The sequence below is a fragment of the Xiphophorus hellerii genome, chromosome 1, assembly GCF_003331165.1.
Source record: "Xiphophorus hellerii strain 12219 chromosome 1, Xiphophorus_hellerii-4.1, whole genome shotgun sequence".
Lineage (NCBI taxonomy): Eukaryota > Metazoa > Chordata > Actinopteri > Cyprinodontiformes > Poeciliidae > Xiphophorus > Xiphophorus hellerii.
In genome coordinates, this window is record NC_045672.1 from 31,630,647 (window position 1) to 31,644,686 (window position 14,040).

General features: G+C 38.1%; 1 protein-coding gene and 1 long non-coding RNA gene across 2 annotated transcripts; both read left to right on the forward strand.

The window, feature by feature from the left end:
- Positions 1-365: 365 nt before the first annotated feature.
- On the forward strand, positions 366-11,632 carry LOC116720644 (L-rhamnose-binding lectin CSL3-like; the record flags this gene model as incomplete). The annotated part of the gene is made up of 7 exons (XM_032564024.1): positions 366-387; positions 595-657; positions 745-877; positions 982-1,085; positions 10,046-10,106; positions 10,211-10,314; positions 11,281-11,632. Coding segments are annotated over 7 exons (513 nt in total), but the record flags the coding sequence as incomplete, so codon positions are not given.
- Positions 6,214-7,503, forward strand: LOC116722628 (uncharacterized). Its single transcript, XR_004339802.1, has 3 exons — positions 6,214-6,325; positions 6,437-6,540; positions 7,279-7,503. It is a non-coding gene; the product is annotated as an uncharacterized LOC116722628 (long non-coding RNA).
- Positions 11,633-14,040: the final 2,408 nt, after the last annotated feature.

Here is a 14,040-nt window from a genome sequence, read left to right on the forward strand (position 1 = left end):
AAAATGTTGTAGAAAATCATCTAATATTTTGAGTCATATTTCAGAGTAACTGAATGTTTCTTATCTTCATACAGATGAAATTTGTACTTTTTACTTTGTTCCTTTGTGGATTCATCCTGGAAATCAATGTGAGTGAAAATCTTCTCTTCTGTTTGCTGTTTAGAAAATCATTTGTTAAAAATCTACATTTTGTGTTTTTATGTCTTTATTTTGACTGTATGTGAAACAGGCAGTGAAACACAGAAATGTGTCTGTATGAACAGCAGATAAACGATGATAACGTTATCTTCAATCAACTCTAAAAACTTTGAAGACAAAAAAGTTTTTAAAAGTAATTATTTTTTATATCTGTCTCTCTTGGTTAACAGGGAAAAAGTTCATCAGGAGGTTTGTGCTTTAATCTTTCTGGTGTTTTGAGTTCACAAGGTGGCGCTGCAGGTTTTAGTATGAAGACAAGCTGGGCATGAAGGCTGATGTTGAATGTTCATCATTTATTGGATCTAAAACTGTTAAACATGAATTTATCTTTAGTTCGTGGGTGTTTGGACTTTTCTGTGTCCTGATATGAATATGATCTGAATGTCTCATATGCAGCATGCCTCCCAGAGGAAAAATCCCTTGTTGCCTGTGAAGGAACAGTGGCTCGACTCCACTGTGGTAAGGTCACTGGTTTCACTGGTCGGTTCTGGAGCATTACACCATGAATACATTCAGGTTTCCAACATTTCCTCTTCGCTCTGGCAGAAGAAGGTCAGGCTATCTATGTGACCAGTGCTACATACGGACGCACTGATAAGAAGACGTGCAGCGCTCGTAGACTGGCCGACCAGCTAGAGAACACTGAATGCTTCACATACGCAGAGGAAGTTGGTGAGAGGTACAGAGCTTCAGTATTTCCTGAAGGTTTATCAAACTGGATGTGAATGAGTGAATGAGGAGGACTAAGAAAAGCAAATCGCTGACTTTGATCTGAATCCACAGATGCAACGGGAAACAGTGGTGTAAAGTCAAAGCCAGTAACTATGTGTTCGGAGATCCCTGCTATGGAACCTACAAGTACCTGGAGGTGGAATATATTTGTTACGGTGAGTTCAGGCTCTCACTTCACTAAAATCCTTCTCAAAACAGGAACAGCTTCAACAAGTTGGTGCAACACAAACAGCAACTTTATGGATGTTGTTCCTGCTCATTTGAATGTTGTGCCTTTTCTAAACAAACAGCCATCAGTAGCAGCTTTATTCACATTCTTCTTTAGCCTGATTAACAAATCCAGGATCTTAAATTGGTAAATAATTAAATACATACAAATTTTGCTTTCCTTAAACTTTAAAAAATACTCTGTGCTAAATTCAGTTGTTATTTTTATTTATCTCTTTGTTTTTGTTTCCTTTGACTCTTTTTTACTTTAAAGATAGAAATCACCATAATGTCATAAAAATTATTTCTTCAGGTTTGGACAACCCTGACCGCCCTCCTCATGAGACTGTCTTGGTCAGAGGCTTCTCCAGACTCGCTGTAATACAGACTGCTACAAGAGATCTCTACTGCCGAAAGCCATCAGCATCTACACTGTAAAATCTAATTAGTTATCAATAACTCAAAAAGCATGTAAACTGACTGCCCTTAACAAAACAAGTACATAAAAGTACATATTTTAAGTTGCACCAACTAGTGCATCCTTTGGAGAGTACACTTACAGATGAGTTAAAGCAGCTCAACCCATCAAGCACTTAAATCAAGAGCCACCTGCCTCAAATATCTATGCATAAATCAAAACAGGTTCCAATCTTCTGAGTCCAACTCCAAAAATACTTTATTGATTCCAAGTGGAAATTAAATGTTGTTGTAACTTATTAATTCAAATTCTTCAGTTCTTCTTGATGCTGATGGCTGTTGACAGGAATGATCTCCTATAGCAGTCTGTATCACAGTAAATCTGAAGAAGCCTCTGACTGAACACACTCTTTTCCCAAGACAGTCTGAAGAGGTTGTCAGGGTTCATAGTTTCTTGATTTTATGAATAATCCTCTGTGCATCATCATCATGTCCAGAGGTTCCCCAGTCGTGCCCAGAATAGAAGCAGAAGTCGCCTTCTTCATCAGGATGCTGATGAAGACTCTGGTGCTGCTGCCCCAACAGATGATGGCTGAAGACAACAAACTGAGAGAAGATCTGCAGCATCTTGTTGAAAACCTGGAAGGATCTTAGCGTCCTCAAGAAGCTGACAGAAAATAATCTGAATTACAATTAAACATAACAAATAAAGTAATATCACAGATTATAGCTTTGAAAATCTTTTTATTTTTCTTCCTGTTGTATCAAACTTAAAGACAGTTTTTCTCTCCAACTGCTTCTCTTTGTAAACTTCTTCAGCCAAAATAAAACAAAAAGCTGAAAGAGGAATATGTACATGTCCTTACTTTAAATAATTAAGTTTTTAAGATTAACAATGTATTCCTCTCATTTCACAGGAGCTAGGCTGGTAGCTGAACTCTGCTGGCAAACACCAAACTGTTAGCAAGCAACCCTTGTCAGTGTTTGTAGTTAGTAACAAATATATCCATGAATGACTTTTTGTTATTTCACCTTCAATGAAACGCTGGTAAATACAAACTGAATGTTCCCATAACTGAGTGGCTCTTAGATGCTCATGTGAGAACTTAGCAAGCAGGTTATGTAGAAGTCACTGGGGCCACGACCAAGTGGAACTGGGAGAACTCAGAGTACAATAATCCACATGAACATCACATCTAGAAGTGGATATTAATGAATAGTTCTACATCACCCAGTTCTACAGTCATTCACTGAGAGAACAGACTTTAAACTACTGCTGGTAGTTTATAAATCACTGAACGGATCAAATATCTGCTGCTGCAGGATCAACCTTCCAGACCTCTCAGCTTCTGTTTCTGGTTCTGCTCTGGATCAGAACCAGAACCAAACATGGAGAAGCAGCATTCAGCTTCTATGCATCACAACTCTGGAACCAACTTCCAGAAAACTTCAAAACAGCCAAAACACTGAGTACCTTTAAGTCAAGGCTAAAACCCACCTGTTTAAAGTTGCTTTTAACCATAATGAATGGAACACTGATCAACATGAAATTGATGATTATTGATGATATTGATGATCGCTCTGTTTTTATGACTTTTTGTTTTTCTGTTTTATGATGTGAAAAGTTCTTTTGGTGAAATGTGCTATACAAATAAGCTTGATCGATTGATTTGCAATAGACCACCAGAAGGCCCAAAACTCTGATAGTAGTTTTATGTTTTGATTCCTATATAACAGAAAACCCACACATGCGCACACCCACACGCCCACCGCACCCACACATGCGCACGCACACACACACAAATACATGCCCACACATGCACACACACACATATGTTTGTCTCTCTATCTTTGCAGGGACTTTCCATTGACTTTGATTAATTTCTACAACCCAACCCTAACCAAAACTCAATACACATCCTAGTCCTAAACCTAACTCTTAACCCAAAAACACAATTTCCCCTTGTGGGGGCCAAGTCCTGGTCCCCACAAGGGGCAGTGTCTCCACAATGTAATATGTGTCAGGAAAATGGTCCCACAATGCATCAAATACCTGCTGCTCACACACATGGTTGCGTGTGTGTGTGTGTGTGTGTGTGAACCAGGTTTTTATGTGTTCATGGGAACCTTTCGTCCCTCTACATTGTGGGGACATCTCTTGGTCCCCATGAGGTAAAATGCTGATTTTGTGTAACAGTAAGGTATGTGATGGTGACTGAATGCTTGGTCTGTCAATGAAACACACACACACACAGACACACCCACACACACGCCCACACACACACACACACAGGCCGGTCTGTCAGGATCTCCCAGGCCTTTTTCTCTCCACAGTTCGCTCCTGGGCTGCTGCATTATTAACATAAGAAAAACTCCAGAGGACAAACAAATCTGGGTATTTAAATCTTATTTCTGAAAAGTAAAGAAAAGACTCACATGTTAGTTTTGCTTACGGCAGTAACTCAGGATTGTGCTCCTTGTGTTAATGGAGTGTGTAAATGGCTTTGCATTGTTCAAGAGCCTTTACTTCACTGAGGAGCTCAAGTAGTTGAAGAAAAACTCCAAGGAATCTTTAAAATAACGTGCAGAACGGCCAGGTCCACTTTAATTGTGACCAGAGTGAGTAAGGGGAAGGGCTGGGGTCAGAAGGAGGTCAATCCTGAAGCTACTTCTTCACATTTCTGATTATTAGAGCTTATTTAACCTTTTGCTGTTTCCTGGTTGTCAGTATGTTAACGTCAGGCTTAAGGTGTTAGTTTGGAAAAACCGGTTGGATTTCATGCTGTTGCTAAACAAAACTGTTCTTATTCTCCCTGAAATGTTTGCTTTAAACATTTTATCTTTGAGAAGAAGCTCTTATCATTAGATATCACACCATTCATACAAGATATTTATGCCTAAATCTTAATCCGTTTGTAGTTTATAGCATGTTGCTGATGCTTATGGGGATCTCATTCAACATAAATATTCATAAACATAAACATGAGCCTCCAGTCCCAGACAAAGCAGCACAGACTCTGGTGCAGAAACATCCACATCACATTTACAGATAATTTTCTCTCTGTGCTTTTCCAGAATCCCAAGGCCTTAGAAACGACTTGGTGACCATTTCCAGACTCAAATAGCAAAGATTTATTTCTTCTCTCTTCCTAAATGTATTTACATCATGGCATGATAAATAAAGCTATATTTCAACAAAATCTATAGAGAGGATTGAAATTAATTCATCATTTAAAACAGCATTTTGTAGTTACTGGAATCAACTTTGCATGACACTGAAATTTGTCCACAATCTGACAAAACTGAGAAAAAGCAAATTCAGAAGGAATCGTTAGCTCCAACATGTTTCCAGAGATATTAGTAAGGTTTTAAATATTGAACTCATCCAAGAGTAAAATAACTGGGATTTCATAGAGCAGATAAAGACATTAATGGTTTATGATTCCTGTATAAAACCAGAGAGCAGATGGAGACGGCTGACAGAATCACGATCCACATCAAGGCCAAGAATCTTTGTTAACAGAAAATCCCACCTGGCTGCTGCAGCCAGTAACTAAAACCCAACTGGGTTTTTCCATCCCAACATTTTCAGTCTGGTGTACCTGCTAGCCTGGCTGGGGGCTATAAAGAGATGATCAGTGATTTATCAACAGGAATGAGGAGAAAAGGCTTCAGGTGTGACACACCCATCACCAACCTGAACTTCTGCTCAGAAAAACTCAACAGGCTGAATTGTTGCCTGGATAAAGACATTTTGTTCCTCTGTCAGATCATCAGTGAAGGTTTATAAACCCTCCATTCCCTGGTTGAAGGCACACTGCTGCTAGTGAGTCCTGCTGCTGCTGCTGCTGCTTGGATTCTTCATCACAACAAGGTAAGATTTGACTTAAAACTGGAAAATTAATAGTAAGATTAAGTCTTGCAAAAAACTTTATGTTCATATTTATTAATTCAACTGTGCCATTTAGTTCAGCAGATTGTTGAAAATATTTCAGCAAATCATTGAGTTTTTCTCAGTCATATCTCAGAGTAACTGAATGTTTCCTATTTTCATACAGATGAAATTCGTCCTTTTTACTTTGTTCCTTTGTGGATTCGTCCTGGAAATCAATGTGAGTGAAAACCTTCTCTTCTCTTTGTGGTTTGAATATCTGTTGTTAAAAACATTATTTTACTGGTTTTATTTAGCAATTATAGTTTTCTTGTCATTCAGTTCTTAACCAGATTTTAATTTGATGCTTACATCTCCAAGGAGCTTGAAGTAAAAATCCTGCCATTTCTATTTGTGATTCATTTTGTTGTTGTTTTTTTTTAACAGGCTGGACGTGGTTTTCAAAAACCGAAAAGTTAGTTTTGCAAGTTTTAGTATGAACACAAGATTATTTAATCTAAAATTATGAAACATAAATTTTGCTTTAGGTCATGGATAGCTGAACTTTTCAGTGTATTGATATTAATATGATCTGAATCTCTCATATAACAGAACCAAGGTCATTTGGAGGAATAAGAACTGCTGTGGCATGTGAGGGATCAGAGGCTCACTTATCGTGTGGTAAGGTCACTGGTTTTACTGGTTGTTCTGGAGCATTACACCATGAATACTTTCAGATTTCCAACATTTCGTCTTCTGTCTTCCAACAGCGCATGAGGATATATTTGTGATCAGTGCTATATATGGACGCAGCAATCGGATGACGTGCTCCGTTGGGATACCTGCAGAGCAGACGAAGAACACTAATTGTGCTACGAGGGCAGAATCCGTGTTTCAGAAGTACAGAGCTTCAATCTTTCCTAAAGGGTTTTCTAACTGGATATTAATTAATAAATCCAAGAAATGGCAAATCACAATTTCTAGGAAACTGACCTTGATGTGAATCCGCAGATGCGAGGGGAACTCAAAGTGCAATATCTTAGCCAGCAGCTCTGTGCTCGGAGATCCCTGTGTTGGGACCTACAAGTACCTGGATGTGATATATCTATGTTAAAGTGAGTTTATGGTCTAACTTCACTAAAATATTTCTAAAATTCAAGAACAACATTGAAAAGCATTAATGTCACATTTGTTTTATTCAGCTGATTTAAATTTCCTTTTTTTTATCTTGAAGAAACTCCATTAGTAGCAGCTTTACCATGTTTTTAACCTGATTAACAAACCCAGCTTTTCAATTAGGAAATTAATTAGGTGAAATAATCTTTTTAAGATTCTCAATTCATCCATATTTCCAAGGTTTCATTTTTTATTTTTCATTTTCATTCATATTTTGTTTTTTATATGTATTTATTTTATTTATTAATTTGTTTATTCCTGTTTTTTGATTCCTCGAATTTCTTTCTTTCTTTTTTAAATAAAAAACGTAAGCACCCCATAATAAAATATCAAGACTCAGAGTTTGGTTGCCATGGCGATCCTGTGGAGCAGGTTTTGTCCGAACTCTGTAGTCTGGTTAAAACTTTTCCCTCATCCGCTTTAATGTTCCAGTCCAGCTCAGTAACACAGTCAGTAGCACTAATGCCTTGCAGCAACAAGGTCCTGGGTTTGAATCCTAGCCTAGGTCTTTCTGCATTTACTTAGAAAGAATATATTTAATTTTTACATCAAAGACAGAAAACCAGCCTTGACTCTCCAGAGGCCTTGTTGCAGCTTTAGAACTGGTGATATTTCACTTTCTGATGTCTAAAATGCATTCTGCTGAAACGATATTGTTAATATTTCCATGTTTTCAGTTCCATCTGCAACTGAATGAAGCGACGATCAGATCTGCTGTGCTGAGGATGAAATGCATCATAATCAGTAACATCTACAGACGTTGTGATCCACTGATGTGCAGCTTCATCTGTCTTCAGTTTCTTTTTATGTTTACTTAGCATTTTATTTGTTTTTCTTCTCCAATCTTCATCTTTTTTTGCTTCTATTTCAACTTTCCTCAATAAACCTGACTTGCATTTACATTTTGCTCAGTTTGTTTTGCTTTGTTCGCTACAAACAGCCTGATGGGGACGAAAACTTTGACAAACTCCTTCCAAACTATGAAGGTAGTTTAAAAACTGTTTCCAGCCTGAACAGGAAGGAACATGTGGAGGAAGTTGGTTGAATGTCTGTGAGAACGCTGCCTGCTGTCATCTGGATCAGATCAAGATGGCCGCCAACCAGAAGTGACACATTTAGGATGTTTTTTTGTTTACACACAAAAACTAGCATTTTTATTTTTGCCAAACGTTGCATATACTTTCACGCCATTAGTTTTACCTTCCATATTTAATGTGGTCATGGTTGGCTGAGGTTTGTGGGGCTTATTTACAAAAATGAAAAAATGCTTCATCCGACCTCCAAACTTTAAAAAGTTCCTAAAACATCACACTCTCATTCAAATGAGCTCAGATTTTTAGAATGCTTCTTTGGATTGTTCTCAACATTTCATACACTCCATGTATGGCCATATCTCCATATGCCTCACTCTGGGTTTTTTCACAAGTTTGTACTTAACACAAATATCTGTATCTTTCTCAATCCTTTGACTATCCTAACTAAATTGCTCCCAATAGTGGGACATGTCAGCCTTAGTTATTCTGCAAAGTTTGGCAACAGTCAAATTCACATTTATCTTGGGCAGCAGCATGTCTGAACATGAACATATTTTAGCCTCATCTAACTTTATCTAAGGGGAATTCCAAGTTTAAATGAACCTTATAAGCTATAATATTTATTTGACCATAGTAGGATTTGTATTTGGTTTATATTTCTGTTTTGTCTCATTTCAATTTCATTCCTTTCTGCATTAAATCCTCTTCACATTCAACAGATCCTTGTAGGAAGTAATGCAAGACAGTTTAACTGACTGAGATCATCAATAAAGCACTGATGTACATTTCAACAGTACATTGCACCCAGTATACTGTTGCACATTGGCACTGTCCTGATGGAGAAAACAGGATGCGTTCAAGAACAGCTGATCCAAACGGAGAGTTCTCTACATCATCACAACAGCTGATAACCATGGAACCAACTGGACAACAACAACTGCACACTGCTGCACAGCAGATAACCAACCAGCTGGATATCTGACATGTGAAGAGACCAAACTAGCTCTACACCTGTCGTTTCCCAGAATGCATCTGGCCCCTACCAGTAATCTGCTTTTACAGTATGGCTGCACTTTACCCTGAGTGTTGCTAGTGAAACTGAATCAAAAACATGGATACTAAAAATAAATTCATACTGTTAAATTTATAAAATTTTAAAGAACATTTTTACAGTTACTTGAATCATCTAAGCACAGCACTGAAATATTTCCATAATCTGATAAAACCTGACACATTCCTGCCTCACACATCACCAACCTGGACTTCTGGTCAGAAAACCTCAACAGGACGAATTGTTGCCTGGATAAAGACATTTTGTTCCTCTGTCAGATCATCAGTGAAGATTTATAAACCCTCCATTCCCTGGTTGAAGGCACACTGCTGCTAGTGAATCTGGTTTCTGCTGCTGCTTTGATTCTTCATCACAACAAGGTAAAATTTGACTGAACAAACCCAAAAAAAGCTGCTTACAATTCTGTTCTTCTAATATATGTTATGATAAATTCTAGTTCTGATTCTCAGAGACATGAAAACTTGTTTCCATCATGTTTATATTGATGAATGAAATGTATGATTTGGTTCAGCAGCTTGTTGAAAATGTTGTAGAAAATCATCTAATATTTTGAGTCATATTTCAGAGTAACTGAATGTTTCTTATCTTCATACAGATGAAATTTGTACTTTTTACTTTGTTCCTTTGTGGATTCATCCTGGAAATCAATGTGAGTGAAAATCTTCTCTTCTGTTTGCTGTTTAGAAAATCATTTGTTAAAAATCTACATTTTGTGTTTTTATGTCTTTATTTTGACTGTATGTGAAACAGGCAGTGAAACACAGAAATGTGTCTGTATGAACAGCAGATAAACGATGATAACGTTATCTTCAATCAACTCTAAAAACTTTGAAGACAAAAAAGTTTTTAAAAGTAATTATTTTTTATATCTGTCTCTCTTGGTTAACAGGGAAAAAGTTCATCAGGAGGTTTGTGCTTTAATCTTTCTGGTGTTTTGAGTTCACAAGGTGGCGCTGCAGGTTTTAGTATGAAGACAAGCTGGGCATGAAGGCTGATGTTGAATGTTCATCATTTATTGGATCTAAAACTGTTAAACATGAATTTATCTTTAGTTCGTGGGTGTTTGGACTTTTCTGTGTCCTGATATGAATATGATCTGAATGTCTCATATGCAGCATGCCTCCCAGAGGAAAAATCCCTTGTTGCCTGTGAAGGAACAGTGGCTCGACTCCACTGTGGTAAGGTCACTGGTTTCACTGGTCGGTTCTGGAGCATTACACCATGAATACATTCAGGTTTCCAACATTTCCTCTTCGCTCTGGCAGAAGAAGGTCAGGCTATCTATGTGACCAGTGCTACATACGGACGCACTGATAAGAAGACGTGCAGCGCTCGTAGACCTGGCCGACCAGCTAGAGAACACTGAATGCTTCACATACGCAGAGGAAGTTGGTGAGAGGTACAGAGCTTCAGTATTTCCTGAAGGTTTATCAAACTGGATGTGAATGAGTGAATGAGGAGGACTAAGAAAAGCAAATCGCTGACTTTGATCTGAATCCACAGATGCAACGGGAAACAGTGGTGTAAAGTCAAAGCCAGTAACTATGTGTTCGGAGATCCCTGCTATGAAACCTACAAGTACCTGGAGGTGGAATATATTTGTTACGGTGAGTTCAGGCTCTCACTTCACTAAAATCCTTCTCAAAACAGGAACAGCTTCAACAAGTTGGTGCAACACAAACAGCAACTTTATGGATGTTGTTCCTGCTCATTTGAATGTTGTGCCTTTTCTAAACAAAAAGCCATCAGTAGCAGCTTTATTCACATTCTTCTTTAGCCTGATTAACAAATCCAGGATCTTAAATTGGTAAATAATTAAATACATACAAATTTTGCTTTCCTTAAACTTTAAAAAATACTCTGTGCTAAATTCAGTTGTTATTTTTATTTATCTCTTTGTTTTTGTTTCCTTTGACTCTTTTTTACTTTAAAGATAGAAATCACCATAATGTCATAAAAATTATTTCTTCAAGTTTGGACAACCCTGACCGCCCTCCTCATGAGACTGTCTTGGTCAGAGGCTTCTCCAGACTCGCTGTAATACAGACTGCTACAAGAGATCTCTACTGCCGAAAGCCATCAGCATCTACACTGTAAAATCTAATTAGTTATCAATAACTCAAAAAGCATGTAAACTGACTGCCCTTAACAAAACAAGTACATAAAAGTACATATTTTAAGTTGCACCAACTAGTGCATCCTTTGGAGAGTACACTTACAGAGGAGTTAAAGCAGCTCAACCCATCAAGCACTTAAATCAAGAGCCACCTGCCTCAAATATCTATGCATAAATCAAAACAGGTTCCAATCTTCTGAGTCCAACTCCAAAAATACTTTATTGATTCCAAGTGGAAATTAAATGTTGTTGTAACTTATTAATTCAAATTCTTCAGTTCTTCTTGATGCTGATGGCTGTTGACAGGAATGATCTCCTATAGCAGTCTGTATCACAGTAAATCTGAAGAAGCCTCTGACTGAACACACTCTTTTCCCAAGACAGTCTGAAGAGGTTGTCAGGGTTCATAGTTTCTTGATTTTATGAATAATCCTCTGTGCATCATCATCATGTCCAGAGGTTCCCCAGTCGTGCCCAGAATAGAAGCAGAAGTCGCCTTCTTCATCAGGATGCTGATGAAGACTCTGGTGCTGCTGCCCCAACAGATGATGGCTGAAGACAACAAACTGAGAGAAGATCTGCAGCATCTTGTTGAAAACCTGGAAGGATCTTAGCGTCCTCAAGAAGCTGACAGAAAATAATCTGAATTACAATTAAACATAACAAATAAAGTAATATCACAGATTATAGCTTTGAAAATCTTTTTATTTTTCTTCCTGTTGTATCAAACTTAAAGACAGTTTTTCTCTCCAACTGCTTCTCTTTGTAAACTTCTTCAGCCAAAATAAAACAAAAAGCTGAAAGAGGAATATGTACATGTCCTTACTTTAAATAATTAAGTTTTTAAGATTAACAATGTATTCCTCTCATTTCACAGGAGCTAGGCTGGTAGCTGAACTCTGCTGGCAAACACCAAACTGTTAGCAAGCAACCCTTGTCAGTGTTTGTAGTTAGTAACAAATATATCCATGAATGACTTTTTGTTATTTCACCTTCAATGAAACGCTGGTAAATACAAACTGAATGTTCCCATAACTGAGTGGCTCTTAGATGCTCATGTGAGAACTTAGCAAGCAGGTTATGTAGAAGTCACTGGGGCCACGACCAAGTGGAACTGGGAGAACTCAGAGTACAATAATCCACATGAACATCACATCTAGAAGTGGATATTAATGAATAGTTCTACATCACCCAGTTCTACAGTCATTCACTGAGAGAACAGACTTTAAACTACTGCTGGTAGTTTATAAATCACTGAACGGATCAAATATCTGCTGCTGCAGGATCAACCTTCCAGACCTCTCAGCTTCTGTTTCTGGTTCTGCTCTGGATCAGAACCAGAACCAAACATGGAGAAGCAGCATTCAGCTTCTATGCATCACAACTCTGGAACCAACTTCCAGAAAACTTCAAAACAGCCAAAACACTGAGTACCTTTAAGTCAAGGCTAAAACCCACCTGTTTAAAGTTGCTTTTAACCATAATGAATGGAACACTGATCAACATGAAATTGATGATTATTGATGATATTGATGATCGCTCTGTTTTTATGACTTTTTGTTTTTCTGTTTTATGATGTGAAAAGTTCTTTTGGTGAAATGTGCTATACAAATAAGCTTGATCGATTGATTTGCAATAGACCACCAGAAGGCCCAAAACTCTGATAGTAGTTTTATGTTTTGATTCCTATATAACAGAAAACCCACACATGCGCACACCCACACGCCCACCGCACCCACACATGCGCACGCACACACACACAAATACATGCCCACACATGCACACACACACATATGTTTGTCTCTCTATCTTTGCAGGGACTTTCCATTGACTTTGATTAATTTCTACAACCCAACCCTAACCAAAACTCAATACACATCCTAGTCCTAAACCTAACTCTAACCCAAAAACACAATTTCCCCTTGTGGGGGCCAAGTCCTGGTCCCCACAAGGGGCAGTGTCTCCACAATGTAATATGTGTCAGGAAAATGGTCCCACAATGCATCAAATACCTGCTGCTCACACACATGGTTGCGTGTGTGTGTGTGTGTGTGTGTGAACCAGGTTTTATGTGTTCATGGGAACCTTTCGTCCCTCTACATTGTGGGGACATCTCTTGGTCCCCATGAGGTAAATGCTGATTTTGTGTAACAGTAAGGTATGTGATGGTGACTGAATGCTTGGTCTGTCAATGAAACACACACACACACAGACACACACACACACACACACAGGCCGGTCTGTCAGGATCTCCCAGGCCTTTTTCTCTCCACAGTTCGCTCCTGGGCTGCTGCATTATTAACATAAGAAAAACTCCAGAGGACAAACAAATCTGGGTATTTAAATCTTATTTCTGAAAAGTAAAGAAAAGACTCACATGTTAGTTTTGCTTACGGCAGTAACTCAGGATTGTGCTCCTTGTGTTAATGGAGTGTGTAAATGGCTTTGCATTGTTCAAGAGCCTTTACTTCACTGAGGAGCTCAAGTAGTTGAAGAAAAACTCCAAGGAATCTTTAAAATAACGTGCAGAACGGCCAGGTCCACTTTAATTGTGACCAGAGTGAGTAAGGGGAAGGGCTGGGGTCAGAAGGAGGTCAATCCTGAAGCTACTTCTTCACATTTCTGATTATTAGAGCTTATTTAACCTTTTGCTGTTTCCTGGTTGTCAGTATGTTAACGTCAGGCTTAAGGTGTTAGTTTGGAAAAACCGGTTGGATTTCATGCTGTTGCTAAACAAAACTGTTCTTATTCTCCCTGAAATGTTTGCTTTAAACATTTTATCTTTGAGAAGAAGCTCTTATCATTAGATATCACACCATTCATACAAGATATTTATGCCTAAATCTTAATCCGTTTGTAGTTTATAGCATGTTGCTGATGCTTATGGGGATCTCATTCAACATAAATATTCATAAACATAAACATGAACCTCCAGTCCCAGACAAAGCAGCACAGACTCTGGTGCAGAAACATCCACATCACATTTACAGATAATTTTCTCTCTGTGCTTTTCCAGAATCCCAAGGCCTTAGAAACGACTTAGTGACCATTTCCAGACTCAAATAGCAAAGATTTATTTCTTCTCTCTTCCTAAATGTATTTACATCATGGCATGATAAATAAAGCTATATTTCAACAAAATCTATAGAGAGGATTGAAATTAATTCATCATTTAAAACAGCATTTTGTAGTTACTGGAATCAACTTTGCATGACAC